The sequence below is a fragment of the Dermochelys coriacea genome, chromosome 3 (genome assembly GCF_009764565.3).
Source record: "Dermochelys coriacea isolate rDerCor1 chromosome 3, rDerCor1.pri.v4, whole genome shotgun sequence".
Lineage (NCBI taxonomy): Eukaryota > Metazoa > Chordata > Testudines > Dermochelyidae > Dermochelys > Dermochelys coriacea.
The window spans coordinates 131134118-131152205 of record NC_050070.1 but is presented as its reverse complement, the minus strand read 5'-3'; the positions used below and the strand labels follow the sequence as shown (position 1 = coordinate 131152205).

General features: G+C 38.9%; 1 protein-coding gene across 1 annotated transcript in view; it reads right to left on the bottom strand.

The window, feature by feature from the left end:
- Nucleotides 1-18088, bottom strand: part of FAM120B (family with sequence similarity 120B) — an 89645-nt gene that overhangs the window by 14531 nt on the left and 57026 nt on the right. The window contains 3 exon segments of the mRNA XM_038395252.2: nt 1942-2082; nt 3447-3555; nt 7869-8075. Coding sequence (XP_038251180.1) covers nt 1942-2082; nt 3447-3555; nt 7869-8075 — 457 coding nt within the window.

Genomic DNA, 18088 nt, shown 5'->3' with positions numbered 1-18088 from the left:
GGTATTATATAGAGGAAAGATGGTGCTGTGGTTTGGGTGCTAGCCTGTGCCTTTGGGAGACCTGTGTTCAAACCCATGCTCCATGGTAAGGGGAGGTGAAAAGACTGGAAGTGGGGGGGAAGATATGGACTCAGATACTGAGCTTGAAGAGGAAGACTAGAACAGGCTAGGCAAAAAGACAGGGAAAAGAACCTGAGAATTGGGATTGGGTAGGTAAAGCGAATGGGACAAGCAGCCTGGATGGGGAAGGAACAGGAGCACTCTCCCCTCCCTCCAGAGCCTGGAATGGCACCCAACATTCTTGAGTCTCACCATTTCTCTGCTGTCAGCAAATATCTCTGAAACCCACTGGCAAAATGTATATCTCATCCCCCTAGTGCTGTTCCACATAGCAAGAGGAAGTTGTCATCCTCTATCAGATATGCCATTAGCTCAAGAAGCAGAGGTGTGAGTGGTGGAACTAAAGGTTCCAACTCTGCTGATGACGCATGTGGGTGTCTATATGATGCTACATGATGGAATTTTTGTTGTTTGCAGTTTTTTTTAAAAAAATATGACATTACACACACACAAACACACTAAAAGAACTTTATCAAGTTGCAAACTTGAAAGTTAGGAAATATGCAACCTTAATTCTGCTCCCACCCCCACACCTTTGAACATGCATTTTGAGTCTTTATTTACATGATCTCATAACATTTTTTCCATAGGACCCGTCACTCATTTCTCTAATAAACCTATTTTACATATACATAGGAAATTTGATCAAATTGGAGAATTGTGTTATTACAGTCTCCTGGGACTGTTATATCATGGTTTGGTTTCATCTCTATAGAAAAGTCCAAACTGGGTTTTAATAACGCTACTGCATCATGTTTTTACATGAACTGGGTTTTAATAACGCTACTGCATCGTGTTTTTACATGACCCAGTGCTGTTATTAAGAACACATTTTGCAATAAGATCTCTGTGTGGCTGGACCCTGAATTACATGCTTCCTAGAACAGAATCATTAAGACACAGGGTCAGTTTTGATTCTGTTTATAACCAAGTTACTCAGCAAGGTCCTATGTTTTGGCCTCATCCAAACAGGCCATGCCAAACCATTTTACTTGTGGGTCTAATAATAGGTATCACATTGTCTATCCTGTGCCCACAGGAGACCAACTATATTTAAATGTTTTGTTTTGTTTTGTTTTTACCAATCACTTCACCAAACTTCTTTAGAAAGCAAAACTAAGAAACTCAGGGTTACATTGCTGTACTGCAGACCCAAGAAAATATTTAGTCTGTTTTGGATGATTCTCCTTCTTCCTGGGCTTGGTTCCTCCAAACTCCACATAGATGCCTCCTGACCCTGGCAACATTTTCCCTCCTTCTTGTAATGTTTCAAGAACCCATTTCCTACCAGAGGCATTGACCTTAGCTTCCTTTAAATGTCTCTTCTGTTCTACCCACAGATATTGCTGGTGAGTGGTTTATGGTCAACTCTCACCAAAAAAGAGCACAGCTTGTGTTTAAATCTTAACATTAAGCATGTGCTCAAGTGCTTTTCTCGATTGTGGTATGAGTTAGGATCTGAAACTAAAGGCATTAGCTAGACACTTCTATGCTACTGTGGTAATTGAAAACTACTAAAACTTTCTAAAACAATTCAACTGAGACCAAAATGAGAATTTTCAGACCCACAGAAGAATTTTTCCAAAAGTTACAAATGAGTGAAAACACGGGGTCATAACGGAACTCTATATGTAACTTGCAGGTTTAGCTTCAGCTAATACTAATACACAAATCTCACTGATGCAATGGAGTTTTGCCATTTATGACTATGGGTGCAAGATCATAACCATAATGTACAAATACATGATGTACGTTTACGCACAGACACAGTCATATACCTTTGGCAGTGTCAATTCTATTTTTTTATATTGATTTTTTTACCTGAAGGTTGTGCCTCAGACCCATAAAAGTAAGGTTGAGAGCCTCTCCACTGGAATCCCCTGTTCTGACTATGATATGGTGGAACAAAAGAAGTTGTGTATGCTTGCTGGAAGCTACGTTCCCTTCCTCCTTCTTGCATTTCTAAGGAACAATATTTATCAGTTGATATTGATTATATACACAATTTTATGAACAAAAGATAAATCATATTCTGCATTTTTTGGAAATAACATTTTATAAGAGAAGTGCCACAATATTCATGTGCGCTTTTGATTCCTCCAAACTAGATAGCACCCTCCCTCTCACAGGTAACATAATTAACTACGGTTCTGTGCACGTGCTCACAGCTCAATTTCTATCCACATTCATCATGGTTACAAGCCGTACAAGAATGTTTAGAAACCATGCTGAAACTCTATTATGGTGGTAATCAATAGCACAGTTTTGGTTAACACAGCTATGTTTAAAAAAACATTGTCCACACTGGAGCCTTAAATCATATTGGAAACAGTTAAACATGAATCCACAAGTCATGGTAGATGCTAATGTGGTTTGATGTGCCATTGATGAGAGGATCTTATAGGGACACCTTACTCCGTTTTCATGCATCATTTTTTGTATATCTAGTATCAGGTCTTCAAAAAGCATGTACCCCCAAATGCCAAACAATGTGGCAATGGAAAAAAGAGATGTACCGATAAAAAAAACCAAAGCACCCAATACAGAGGACATGACATATATCTTAAGACTCCATACACTTATCAAGGTTATCAAGAAGCTTCCATCCACTTATATAAACACAAAACAAAGGATGGGGAGGGAAAGAAAGGATTCTTCTTACATTTGTGCATAAATATGATCAAAAGCCTGAGACTTGATTAAATCTTTCCTCTTGTTGTCTGGATAACATACAAGATCAAGAGAACCATGCCCATTTCTATTATCTCCATTTCAAACAAATAGGCACAAAGGCTAAGTAATTGTGCAGTAACAGTATTTTAAAATGCATCAATTGTCATTAGAACTGATGCTGACTCATAAGCTTTAAATTGAGAATAATTACAAAGGATTTTGAAGCATCAGCATTCACAGACTAAGCTGTGAAAAAATATAAATGCGTGTTCAAACCCCTTCAGTGTTGTTAACCCTGAAGAACACTTCCTGAAAGCAGAATGGGAAATCCTGAGTCATCTAATTGCAACAGAACAAAAATAGCTTTAGTCACTAAGTATAAGAACAGTTATTATTCTGACAGTAATCATTATTGTATTTATTGCATACATACATTTTATTAGCTGCGTAACTGGATGGAAATATTTCACCTAAGTTTGGGAAATCATGAAATTTTCTAAAATCAGGAAGCTTTGATTTAAATTCTTCCTTCAGTTAGTGTCAGCAAGTTCTCCCAGGATTTACTTAATTGACAAATTCCCTGGGGGAATTGTTGAAAGGTAATAGGTATCATCAATATAGTGGCTTTACTGTAAAATTAACATGATGCCAACCTGTGATAAATCCGTTCCCTCGCCGTCTGCTCTGAATTGTTCTTTTCTTTACCATGCAAGCCTCGCAAATGAATGACTTCAGATTCTGGAACTGCATGTGCAAAGATCCCTGCAGACAGTGGACTTAAATCAATGACTGTTGTAGGTTCTCTCTCTCTTTTCAAGAGTAGCACCACTAAAACACCTAAATAGCAATCAAAAGAATTTTGCTAGTCTTGCCTCATAGTATCTTTTGGTTTGTCTTCCTGAAGACCCAAAGCTAAAAATATTCCATAATGAAAGAGGATGGGGGGGGGAAGGGAGGGAGGAGAGGGAGTGTTTGTTCCTCCTCCTTTCTTGATAAAGTTTGCTTTTCTTGCTCCACTCATCTCTGTAAATTGCTTCGCACCCCTTGCTTTCTATTACACTGACTTGCCACTACAGACAGACCTGACTAGACCTACCTAACCATTAGCTTAGGCAACGATGGCTAAGGCAACTTGATAAGGATTGATGCATAGATGCCTGTGTTTATTACAGTATTACAGTGATGGAAACTGAATCAGTGAGAAACAAGTCTGTGCATTTTACTTCATATACCCCAAGAAACACTTGGCAGAATAACTTCAGCCATATTTTAGATATTTGTTGATTGATAGAATATAACCTAGACTAAAGATGAAAGGAGGAATATAAAACAAAAGACTTGATTTGTTTTGATCCTATGGAATCCTGTTTTGATGGAAAAATCCAGTTGTCCAGAGGACAAATAGAACTAATTTAACTAAGGTCCCAATACAGCAAGGTGCTGCATTTCCTGAACTTCCACAGATTCAAATGTGATTTGCAGACACTAATTACCTTGACATGATCAGGTCCTAATAACTTATCCATTTTTTTTTAAATTTTTGGAATGCTGGTAGAGGTTAGGAGTGTGTGCAAGGCTGGGGATTCTCTGCCTGACTTCAAGCTAGTCTGCTGATTTTCACAAAGCTGAACTGATTTTCATTGGGACAACAGTTCCTTCAGTAACTAAGAGGAGACCCAAATGGCTACTTGATAAGGTTGAAAGGTTGACAAGATAGCCACTAACTAACTAGAGAGGTTTAACTAGCTCCTGGTGGAGTTCAACTCACTCAAAGTTTCAGTGAATTTTCCTAACAAAGTTTCTAATTTGACAAACCTGATTATCGATATAGTTTTGTTCTCAATTTGTAGCTTTATTTTTCTATCTATGCTGACAAGTTTCTGTGGTTAGATCCCATTAATACTAAAATACTCCCCTTGCATTCTTGGGAGAAGAAGCTCAGAAAGTACTTATGAAGAAGACAGATTGAAAGGCAGCAACAAAAAAGAGGACAAAACATATGATTTATGAAAAAAGAAAAGGAGTACTTGTGGCACCTTAGAGACTAACAAATTTATTAGAGCATAAGCTTTCGTGAGCTACAGCTCACTTCATCGGATGCATCCGATGAAGTGAGCTGTAGCTCACGAAAGCTTATGCTCTAATAAATTTGTTAGTCTCTAAGGTGCCACAAGTACTCCTTTTCTTTTTGCGAATACAGACTAACACGGCTGCTACTCTGAAACATATGATTTATGTTGAGTCTGTCAGTTAACTTGTTTTTAATTTAAAAATAAAGCATGAACATATTTTATTAGTGAGAGAAACAATAAAAAGTCAATTAAGTGATATCATCATCACTTCTCTGTTTTATGAAGTTATTATATCCAGTTTTTGTGTGGATAAACAAACTAACTGGATTACTGCTAAAGAAAACAGAGGCCCAACATAAGTTTAATTTATAAAAAAATCAGTAAGTCTTGTTTTCATCTGTAACAGAAGCCCAAGTCTTGTCCTTCCATCGCTATCCATAGTGGCTGTTGATACCATTTACAGCTGGTCTACACAAAATTGCACTAAAATAACTAAATTGGTTTTAATTCCTACTTTTTTCTGTTTTGGTGCACGTCTCTGTGTGGATTTGCCCTTAGAATGTGCAGGAAGTTGCTACCCTGTGCTATGCGTAGACCAAATAAAGTACCTCTATTATAGTTTACTTAAAGCGGTTTCTTGTACTTAATTATATCTTTATGATCAAAACAACCCTGAGACTGCATCTCCTAACTCACTGAAGTTACATGGACCCACTCCAAAGCACCAGTAGAGAAGTGATACTTAAGAGTTTAGAGATAGAGAGCAACAGTGAAAAGAGCAATTTTTTCAACTTTTCAATAGTAGAACATCACCCATAGAATAACTGTTCTGAATACAATGCTGTAGCTCTCAGTAGATCATATTTATGATGCTTATAGGAAGACTGCTAAGAAATAAATACTGAAAGATCATGGCTCCCAGCACTACATCAAGTTGTGCCAGGAAATAAGTACCAATTGTATCTATAAAGCTAACTTTATAATAGCAGCAACAACCAATCACATAAGTTTGTTGCGTTGCCAATGTCCGCAGCTAAACTGGCATCTCTAGGGAATGCATCTGAAAACAGATCCTTGCCTTTCAAACTGAAAAGTTGCAAAACTATTTCATTAGTCTGGGAGCTCTCTCTGCCATATTTGCAAAAAGAAAAGGAGTACTTGTGGCACCTTAGAGACTAACAAATTTATTTGAGCATAAGCTTTCGTGAGATGAAGTGAGCTGTAGCTCACGAAAGCTTATGCTCAAATAAATTTGTTAGTCTCTAAGGTGCCACAAGTACTCCTTTTCTTTTTGCGAATACAGACTAACACAGCTGCTACTCTGAAATCGGCCATATTTGTAGCATAAAACCCTAACTAAAAAAAGAAAAAGATATTCAATCTACTCTAAACATTCAAGAGTCTAGACTGATTATTTTTCTACAACAGAACTGTTCACATAGGGAAGGTTTAGATTATGATAAAAGGTGGCTTTAAAAAAAAAAAAAAAGCCCTGCTGTAGATAAGTTAGTTGGTCAAGGTGAACCTTGAGCTCCCTTCTAGGGTTGACTCAGTTAAACACTTGTTAAAATACAACTTGCCCTATCTACACCAGGGGTTTAAAATGTTAGTTAAAACATGTTACCTAACATGTTTTAAAAACACAAAACAAAACCCCAACCCTTTATCCTAGTCTAGATATTCTTTGCAAGAGTCATCATCAACTTGGAATCGACCAAGTTTTCCAAAAGAAAAACATTAGTTAACAAGTAGTTTCAGATGCACCACCTGTCTGTGACCTCCTGCCAATTTTTTGTGGTTTTAAATTAAATAGGAAAATATAAATGTATTTTTTAATCTCCCCTGTTGCTGTGGGAAAGGTGCATGCAAACAACAGAAGAAACTATCAGCCTAATCCAAAACCCATTGAAATAAAAAGAACAATTCTCATTGACTTCAGTGGTTGATTTGGATAAGGCTGTGTAGACCCAACCCTGCACCTGACTCAGCTTGGGAAAATCCCTACGCCTGTATGGGATCATGCCCATGGGGGTCCACCCACATAATAAATTCCAGGAGTGGGGCCTAATTGGCGACAAAGGAAAAACAGTGAAACCGATTATACACAAAATGCTGTCAAATGTACTAAGTCAGCAAACTGAAAAAGCAGTAAAATAATTTCTCTAATATCTTTCAGTTATTGTGATCTTACGTGATACTTGCAGTAACATCAGGTAAAACATTTCAGAGAAGTGTGATTTTTTAAGCGGATGATGGGTAATATTTTCAAAAGCTCCAAAGTGATTTAGGAATGCAAGTTCCACATTCAAAAGTGACAGGCAATAAGGAGCCTAAATTATACTAACTTTCAGTGAGACAGCCTCCCAAGAGCCCAAATCACTTCTGAAAATGTGATTTGGGCTCTTAAATTACTTAGGGTCAGATTTACAAAGTGCCTAAAGATGCAAATAGGCACCTACTGGGATTTTCAAAAGCACCTGGTGTCTAACTCCCATGGATTTCAATGGAAGTTAGGTGCCTAGATGCCTTTTGGAAATCCTACTAGATGCCTATCTGCATCTTTAGGCACCTAAATACCTTCAAAAATCTGGCCAAAAGGCCTTTTCAAAATTTTATCCACTGTGTTACTTTAAGGAACCTTTATGAATTCCTCTGAAATGTTTATGGCAGAAGTTCTCAGAAACACTAATATTAGAAACTGCAACACATTTTGTAATTCTCATTTTTTTTAAACAGATGACCAATTTTGTATTTTTTATTGTTTATGAAGCAGCAAAAAACTATAACAGTAAAACTGTAACCTCCCCAATAGCCTCAACATTAATTTTACTTGTATGGGGGGGGGCACAAGCAGGGGAGGTCAGCTGGGGAGGGAGGGGCAGGGAAAAGGATGAAATGAGACCAATGAAAACCTCCATTTTAAAATAAAAAAATGTTTGTAGTTGATGGTTACAGTTTTTCAGGTAAGAATGTACAACTTTTGCAAGGGATGTATATACTCACATTGCCCTCCAAAAGCTCCTCCAAAGAACACCCTCTGTGTGACTGCTGATACTTCTCTTGAAAAAGTTTTCCATCAAACACCTTCCAAGGCATCAAATCATTCATATTCATTGGAAAGCCAAGGGAACTATTGGCCATAATTAAAGTTGTAAGACCACGAATGAAGAGAGAACCAAGCTGAACAGCTCTGGAATCAACCTGGGCAAGCTGTTGAAATTAAAAACACAGATAACAGAGGACCTAAATGAACTTCTGAGTGATGATTCCATCATAACACAAACTATACCAGGCAGAGGCCACCTCTGCACCAAACAATATGCTGGCTCTAGGCCAGGGGAACTCTGATATTGCTGTCCTCTACCCCCACAGGTGCTAAAGAGCTTTGTAGCACCATCATGTTTATTTGTATATTGAGGTTTTAATTCACTGAAATAAAGGAATTTGCGAGATTTGTTTACAAGAAATTAGGAGTTCAATACCGCACTCAAGTTTAAAAACTTGATTCACTGAGCCAATTTTTAGTTTTAAGTGTAAGACTAAAGAAATGAGTAAAGTTAATTATAATCTCTACAATACTCCTTAAATATTAGCAGTTCCCTCAGGGATTCTTTTAGTGTAATTTAAAACTTTAACTGAAATGATTAATTGATTCATAGATTTTTCATAACTGAGTCAAATGAGAAATGTTACCACGCTTGATGGAGACCATACAAGCTATAAGATTTGAAGGAACAGGGTTAATTGTGTTCAAACTGTAGAAATATTTTAAACACTGTAAGACTTCCTCTGCCAGCAGTCCAAAGATCAAATAATTTCTCTTCAATGTGGATTTATTCAGAAGAAATACTGGAATGGTAGCAACATCATCTAAGAAATACAAAATTAACCTAAAACCTTGCAGCCAGGATAAACTTGTGGTGAGGGATTTAACCGGCTGCCGTGCCAGAGTACAAAAGCCATAAAAGCTCTGGAGCCAGCAAAGGGACAATTTCCCTGATGTAGGCGTTGCATGGGCAGGTCAAGGCTGCCTTCTGAGTAATGCCACCTCTACAGGCCCTGGTACAGGAGTCTGCCGGGGCAGGAGGGTTTCATTCTTGGCAATGCCACCATTGATAGACCAGCCCATGGAGGTTGCCTTAACTTAAAGCAACTGCCCCGGCTGCATAAGTTAAATCAGGGGCTGCACTGGCTCTGAGAGTAGCCCATATTACGGAGGGCAAAAAGGTGGCTTAAAGCCCCTTTTGTCTACCTTCTATTCCACAGGGCTGCGAGTTCTCTGCTTAAGGTGCAACACAGAATCTCAGTCATTATCAGTAACAATAACAGCAGCTTTACAGCTTGAAGGATCCCAAAGACTAGAGATTCAGAAACTACGTACATAACAGCACCTCTGAAAAACACCTACAGAGTGAAGATAACAGCATACAGCACACTGAACCACATTCGATTTTTGCCAAGGGACAGCATAGCAAAACCAAAGAGGCATGGACTCTTTACTGGTCACTTGGAGCAAACCAGGCCTCAGATTTTAAGGTCTCATCCAAAGGATCAACACACAGTAAAGTATAAGGAACATAATGTATCTAGCTCCCTAGGGTGAAGGATTTCTAAGTAATCCCTACAATTATTCTTCACTAAATTGAAGGATGTTATGTAATTCATTTAGATTAAATAGAAGTTTACCCCATTCTAATACCGTACTCGAGATGAAGAAAAACAAACAAACAAACATACAAACAAACCTGTATCATTTAGAACTAAAGTTGTCTCAGTGACATGCCAAGGAAATGAATATAGCTCCTTGTAATTTTTTTGAATCATATATACAGCAATTGTACTTAATGAGATGCACCTTGTCATCTTCAAAATGAAACCTGCTTGGTTTGTGATTATGAAATAAGATTTAGTAAGAGGGAGTACAAACAGAGGAAAAACACTGATGGGAATCTTCAGGACTCCCTCTGGGGTCAACATAATTCCTGCTGGGGGAACCGCTCAGAATTCTAGCATCCTTCAACAAGCTTTTAAGACCCTTAAATACAATTATTTTGTATTACAGTATGTGATGTGTGAGCATAAATCAAGTTCCTAGCATCCGAGTTATAAACAGAATGGGAATATTAAACCAAATTAGCAGAATCCCAAATGCTAACACTGTAATACACTATATTCCAACCAACTACAATAGCATTACCAAAATTTATAATGATACATGCCCTTCACTGTTGTTCTGTTATTTTAGATTAATCGGGGGGGGAGACACAGTATATTTCAGACAGATTCTGAAATGCCATCTTCCCTAGAGGACTTCCCAGTAGTAATGTTCAGGAATTTAATTGTAGAACTCATGAAAATAGCCTTCAATAAACTAAATAGATCAAATAAATGATGTTTAGACCCAAGCAGGACAGGTTTAACTTGGCTCAACTCAAAATAATAATAGTAAACACTGTCATATGTGAGGGACAATCTGTCATCTTCTTACTCAACAGATCTGCTCCTATGTGGATTCTGATTCATATCTGCTTAATTTACTTATCAAAATATATTGTTATTGATTTTCACTCCAATTAACACTGAAGAGCTAGAACAGCTACTAGGGAATATTATTAGTATAGTGTGTGAGCTGGATTCCATTTTGGCTCATGTTTCATTGACAGAATACATATTTAAGGTCTTGATCCCACAAAGTTTTATGCATGTGTTCTCTTTTAGGCATGTGACAGTTCAATGTGACTACTTATGTGAGTAAAAGTTAAGCACATGTTTAAGTTTTTGCAGGTTTGGAGCATAAACTTAAATTAGAGATTCTTTACGACTGTTGATGATGCACAAGTCAGAAAGAGCATAGACTGACTTTGAGGTCCCAGGCTGAGTTTTCAGCACTCACTGTTAGAATAAAAATCTTCACCCCACAATTCTGGGTATATGTATGTTCATTTTCCGAGTATAACCACACTTTTGTAAACAAGAGTTGGGGACATGTCCCCACCATCACTGGTACACAAATTTTGCCATACCAAAAGCAGAAGTGATCATCTACGATTTGTCCATTGTTCTCACCCCTGGCCCAGCCTGCCCCTTTTGCCTGAGGCCCCGCCCCTCCCACCAAAGCGCAGAAGCCCCAGAGTGCTGAGCATGGCTCTCCTCCCCCAGCTCCAGGCGGGTGAGTGGGTGGCATGCCCTGGAGCATCAAGTAGGCTCCACCCCAAGCGTGCCGGGAGGGCAGCACAACCCCTTTCCCCCAAGCACTGGGTGGGCAGGCGGTGTAGGCTCGCTCTCCCACAACTGCAGGCTGGCCCCATTAGCCCCAGCCTGGGGCCCCAGCCACGGGGGGAAGAGCCCCGCACAGAACAGCACCTGGAACCAGGAATGGGCCTGGGCAGGGCCACGCAAGGCTGTTTGGGGAGGCTTAGCCTTCCCCTGCCTTCAATACCTGTCCTTGGTTCTCACTCTAAACCAGCAGTTTACAATCTTAGTAATAAGAAAGTATCCTGTATTAACGTAAATGTGATCTTTATTGTATGAGGATTTTACGACTGAGATTTTCTTAGTTCATTTTCTGAACTAAAATGGATACCTGCAGCATACTTATTGTTTTTCTAGTGTGATTCATTCACATCCATTGCTCTCAAAGAACTCTTTTCCCTTCCTAATCCAACTCTCCTGTTTTGTCCGTTTTATAGACATGGAGAGGAGAATAAAATTAGAACTTCACTAACCTGAAGACTGAGCAAATGTTCATAATGTATTTATTGCACGAGAAGCAGTGAATCAATTATTATTATTAGTTATTTGTATTACCTCAGTCATGGACCAGAACCCCATTGTGCATAACTAAAAGACAGCCCTTCACCAAAGCTCTTACAATTTAAATCTAGTGATTAGGATAGATAGACTCAAAGATTTTAAGGTCAGAAGGGACCATCACAATCATCTAGTCTGACCTCCTGTACACTGCAGGCCACAGAACTTCACCTACCCACTCCTGTAATAGACCCCCTAACTTCTGGCTGAGTTACTGAAGTCCTCAAATCTTGATTTTAAAACTTTATTTTACACAGAATCCACCATTTATTCATGTTCAAATCAGCAAGTGACCAATGCCTTATGCTGCAGAGGAAGGCAAAAAACCCCTAAGACCTCTTCCAATCTGATTTGGGGAAAATTCCTTCTTGACCCCAAATATGGCAATCAGTTAGATCCTGAGCATGTGGGCAAGACCCACCAGCCAGACACCTGGGAAACTCAGAGCCCTCCCTAGTTAGTGTTCCATCTCTGGCCATTGGATAGATTTGTTAAGTCACTGATAGGCCATATGCCATAGAAGACAATCTCATCATACTGTCCCCTCCGTAAACTTATCAAGCTTAGTCTTAAAATAAGTTAGGTTTTTTGCCCCCACTGCTCCCCTTGGAAGGCTGTTCCAGAACTTCACTCCTCTGATGGCTTCATCTAATTTCAAGTCTAAACTTATTGATGATCAATTGGTATTCATTTCTTCTTGTGCCTACACTGTCCTTAACTTAAATAACTTCTCTTGCTCCCTGGTGTTTTTCCCCTCTGATGTACTTATAGAAAGCAATCATCTCTCTCCTCATCCTTCATTTTGTTAGGTGAAACAAGCCAAGCTCCTTGTGTCTCCTCTCATACTGTAGGTTCTGATATCCTCATTGCCGTTCTCCCGTTCCAGTTTGAATTAATCTTTCTTAAAATGGGGGACTGGAACTGCACTCAGTATTCCAAATGAGATCTCACCAGTGCCTTGTATAATGGTAGTAAAACTTCCATATCTCTACGGGAAATATCTCAACTGATGCATCCTAGGATTGCATTAGCCTTTTACAGGGGCACATCACATTTGCAGTTCACAGACATCTTGTGATCAACCAACACACTTAGGTCTTTCTCCTCTTCTGTCACTTCCAGCTGATACGTTCTCAGTTTATAACAAAAATTCTTCTTGTTAGTCCCCAAGTATCTGACCTTGCACTTGGTACTATTAAATTCCATCCCATTTCTGTAACTCGTTTTTAAGGTTGCACAAATCTTCTTGTATAATATTCCAGTCTTTCTCCATAGTAGCAGTACCTCCCAACTTTATGCCATCCACAAATTTTATTAGCACACTCCCACTTTTTGTACCAAGATCATTAATGAAAACGTTAAATAAGATTGGTCCCAAGACTGATTCTTAAGGAATTCTACTAATAATCTCCCTTCAGCCTGACAGTTCATCCTTCAGCATGACCCATTGTAGTTTCCCCATTAACCAGTTCCTTACCCACCTTTCAGTTAATTTATTATCCTCACTTTCTCCAATTTAACTAATAATTTTCCATGTGTAACTGTATCAAATTCTTTACTGAAATCCAGGTCAACTATATTGACTGCATTTCCTTTTTTGAGAAAATCGGTTATCGTCTCAAAGGAAGAGATCAGGAGGCAAAATCTGCCTTTTGTAAAACTATGTTGTATTGTATTCTCTCTTTCAAAACTTGTTCTAAGACCTTGAATACAGCAGAGGTCAAATTAATGGATTCAAACTGTAGTTTCTTGGATCACTTTTTTCCCCTCCATTCTTAAATACAGGTTCTATATTTGCAGTTCTCCAGTTCATAGGGTACAACCCTCAAGTTTATGGATTCATTAAAAATCCTTGCTAGTGGGCTTGCAATTTCATGTGCTAGTTCTTAAGATTTTTAGATGGAGATTATCCAGGCCTGTTGATTTGGTCCCATTAAGCTGTTTGAGTTTGGCTTCCACCTTCTACTTCCATATCCTTCTTCCCATTAGCTACCCTACCAGTGACCCCAGGCTCATCATTACCCTTCTTAACAACTGAGGCAAAGCATTCATTTACATGTCGGGCCATACCTAGATTATCTTTAATCTCCATCCATCCTCAATGCTTAGTGGTCCCACTTCTTCTTTCTTTGTTTTATTTTTATTTATATGGCTAAAGAACCTTTTACCATTAGTTTCAATTTCCTTTGGAAGATCCAATTCTGCTTGGCTTTTGGCAATTCTCACTTTTCCCCCTACACCTTCTGACCTCAAAGAGGTAGCATTCCTTGCTGATCCATCCCTTTCTCCTTTCTCTTAATAACCTGTTTGAAATGCTTGTTCATTCAGTTTGGTCTGCATACCTTCCCTACAATTTCCCCCCCTTTCTTAGGATGTAGGCTTCAGATTGTTTCTCCACAGATTGTAAGCACAGATTATCTTCAATGGGATTCTATACCTCCCTAGAGGAGGAGAGTGAAGGTGAGACAAGATTATGGTGATCAACAGGTGGGTCAGGGCATGTTGCTATAAGTAGGGCTTTGGGAGGCATTCACAGACAGAGCACTGTTGTCATGGGATGGAGTCCACTTGAGAGGGCAGGGAAATAGACTTCTGAGATGGAGGATGGCACAATTGATTGAAAGAACTTTAAACTAGGAATTCAGGGTAGATGGCGGAGAGAGTCTCACGTAATCTCCATGCCTGATTCTAATATTAGGTGGGAGGAAAATCAAGTAAGAAAAGATACAACAATGGAGAAAGAAACAACAGAAGATATGAGAATGGACATCAAGAGGAAAGGTGGTGCCAATACTAATGACACTAACAGTCAGGTATGTGATAGTGGCAGTAAAATGACAGTACCTAATTGGGCGAAGAATCTGGGTGAAGCCAAGTAGAATCAAAGATCTTTGTACACCAGTGTAAGGGTACCTGGGGAACAAAATGGAGGCACTAAAACTACTGGTGCAGGAAGTGAAACCAGATATTATAGGGATAACAGAAACATGGTGGAATAGTAGTCATGACTGAAATACAGATATTGAATGATATTTGCTTTCAGGAAAGACAGAAATAAAAGTAAAGGTAGTGGGGTAGCACTGTATATTAATCACAAGGTTGACTGCAAATTAGAAGTGATGGAATGAATACAAGGAAATCTATTTCGGTCAAAATCACTTCTGGGAAGAAAAGTTACAAAGGCTCCACTGGGATAGCGTTTGGGGTCTGCTACAGACCCCCACGGTCTGATCTGCATATGGCTAGAGATCTCTTTTTAATATTTTAATGAAATAAATACTACTGGGAATTGTGTGATTTGTGGTGGACTTTCATTTCCTAGATACACATTGGAAGACAATAAGGGTAGAGCTCAGATATTTCTGGATGTGATAGCGCATAAATTTCTTTGCCAAAGTCACCAAACCAGCAAGAGGTGATGCCATTTTAGATTTAGTATTTGTAAGCAGAAGGACCTCATAGAGTATCTGGTTGTAGAGGACAACCTTGGCTCAAGTGATCATGAGTTAATACGGTTTAAACTAAGTGGAAGGATAAACAAAAATAGGCCTGAAACTCCTTAATTTCAAAAGGTCAAACTTTAATAAATTAAGGGAATTAGTTAGGAAAATGGACTGAACTGAAGAACTCAAGGATATGAATGTGAAGGGAGCTCGGATTACTTTAAGTCATGTTTCTGCAAGTCTTGAGGTTTCTCTTCAGCTTCCTCTCACCTCCTCTGCTATCATCCACTCAAATCCCCTTCATAACTCAACCGTAATTGGCAGATGCCTCTCCGAATCTTGGATCTTCTCTTCCATCAGATCTATCAGGTGACACGTCAGACAAATGAAGTATCTGTCAGGCAATCTCTCCAGAATAATGTACATCCTGCAGCTTCCGCATCCAGTCATCTTCATTGTCTCTTCCATTCCTCAGATCACTACCACTGCTGCCTCTGTAGCTGTCATAGCCTTCCATCCTAAGCTCCTGTTTACTGTCCCTAAGGAACAGGGGCTTGCTCCCTTCTCCTCCAACAGCTCTCCACCCAAACTCCTCTGTTTTCAGCTCTGTTTGTTGGCTCCTAAGCCTCCTGCTCTTGATATTCAGACTTCTGAATTCTATTTCCAATTCTGCCACTATGACATATAGCAAGTCATGCTGTGCTTCAGTTAACCCATCTGCAAAATGTATACAACTACTAGGCATCCTTATCGGAAGGATGTTGTGAGAATCAGTGTCTGTAAAATGATTTCAGATCCCTGAATTAATGGTGCTGCAATATTACCTATTTGATAAAACTACAGATTGGCTTTTAATATTTAAAAGATTAATAACTAAGATTTTGGGTCTCAGTCAAGATAGAAAGCAGACCCACAGATTATGTCAGGAAAAAAACCCTTCCGTTTTAAATTTATTTTTCAATAGTATAAATCTTGCATGTCACTGTACATAGAGGACAACAAGTAAAGAGACTTATCATGTCAGCAGTTTGGGAACGGAGAACCATCATCTTTACTGATAGCAGTGTTGACAGTCTCAGAGAGGCACCACGGACTGCACAAGTATCAAGTTTGCAGATGACACAAAATTGGAGGAGTGGTAAACAGCGAAGAATACAGATCACTGAAACAAAGCAATCTGCATTGCCTCACAAAATGGGCTCAAGCAAATCATATGGGTTTTAATATGGATAAAAGTAAATGTATGTATTTAGGAACAAAGAAAGTAGGCCATACTCACACGATGGGGGACTTTATCCTGGGAAGTAGGCACTGAAAAAGATTTGGGGGTCCTGGTGGATAATCAGCTGGACATGAGCTCCCAGTGTGATGCTGTGGCCAAAAGGGTTAATGCAATTGGATACACAAACAGATGAATCTCAAGTAGGAGTAGAGAGGTTATTTTACCTTTGTATTTGGCACTGGTGTGACCACTGCTGGAATGCTGTATCCAGTTCAGGTGTCCAAAATTCAAGAAGGATGTTGATAAATTGGAAAGGGTCCAGCAAAATGCCACGAGAATGATTAAAGGATTAGAAAACATGTCTTAGAGTGATAGACTTAATTAGCTCAATCTATTTAGCTTAGCAAAGGAGGACGGTTAAGGGGTGATTTGATTACAGTCTATAAGTACCTACATGAGAAACAAATATTTAATAATGGGCTCTTCAGTCTAGCTATAACATCATCCAAGGTCTGGAAGTTGAAGTTAGGCAAATTTAGACTGGAAATAAGGCACACATTTTTAACAGTGAAAGTGATTAATCACTGGAACAAGTTACCAAGGGTGCTGGTGGATTCTCCATCACCAGCAATTTTAAAATTAAGATTGGACGTTTTTCTAAAAGATCTTCTCTAGAAATTATTTTGGGGAAGTTCTATGGCTTATGTTACATAAGACGTCAGACTAGATTATCAAAGGTCCCTCCTGGCCTTGGAATCTATGAATGACAGAACTACCTTGTAACCCTAGCTGAACCCATCCTCACCATGGCTCAGACACACTGTTGGAAAGGTTAAAGGAAATTTATGCTGCTGTTGATGCTGGTGGTCCTGTTTTGAAAGTAGAAGACTTCATTCTCAAGGGATGTCAATCCAGTACCTTTCTTGCACGTTAAAAATAATTGTTTGGGGCTTTTTTAAAGAAAAAATTACAAATGGAAATCAATATTGATAAGAATGAGGACTACAGTTAGCACAGTGAGTTCTTTATTTTAATAAGCAGGAAATGCAGTCATTCACGGGTAGGGTTTTTTTCCCCCCATGTCTGGAAACTAACAAATAAAATGAAAGCACAGTGAGCCTGCAACGAATGGACACACATGGGAAACCCATGGGAAAGCTCACAGCTGCTTGGTGTCAGCAATGCAAAGATGTCACAACGAGGACAAACGGAAAATTTCAAAAGAAAAGACAGGCTTGCCTTTGAGGGCATTACACCCTACAGATTACTTCTTATTGGAAATTGCATTTGTCCTTTTTATTATTTTTATAAACACAGGACTCCCACGCATGATGTGAGATAGAGTACTAGGATTCTGCTGCTGCGCCTACCACCAACTGATAACATTTGGAGGAAGGAGAGGGGAAGTGTGTGAAAACTGCTCCACCTGCTTGTGCTGTACTCGTCACTGCTCTTACCAACAGCAGCTTCCCACCCCTTAACATTTTTGGGAAAAGATTATTTTCCCAATTTACCAACATTAATTGAAGATTTAAAAGTGAACTTAGATTTCACTCACTTTTTTTAATCACTGTAATTGAGGTTGTTGACACTGCTCTTAGGGGGCCTACTCCTGAGCCATACTGTATATATAATCTAACTTTAAAAAAAGAGATACAAAAATATTATGGTATCCAGAATCAATAAGATGAAACACTCATTTGGTCAACTTGAGAAATCTGATCTCTGTCGCCATCTCAGATCTTTTT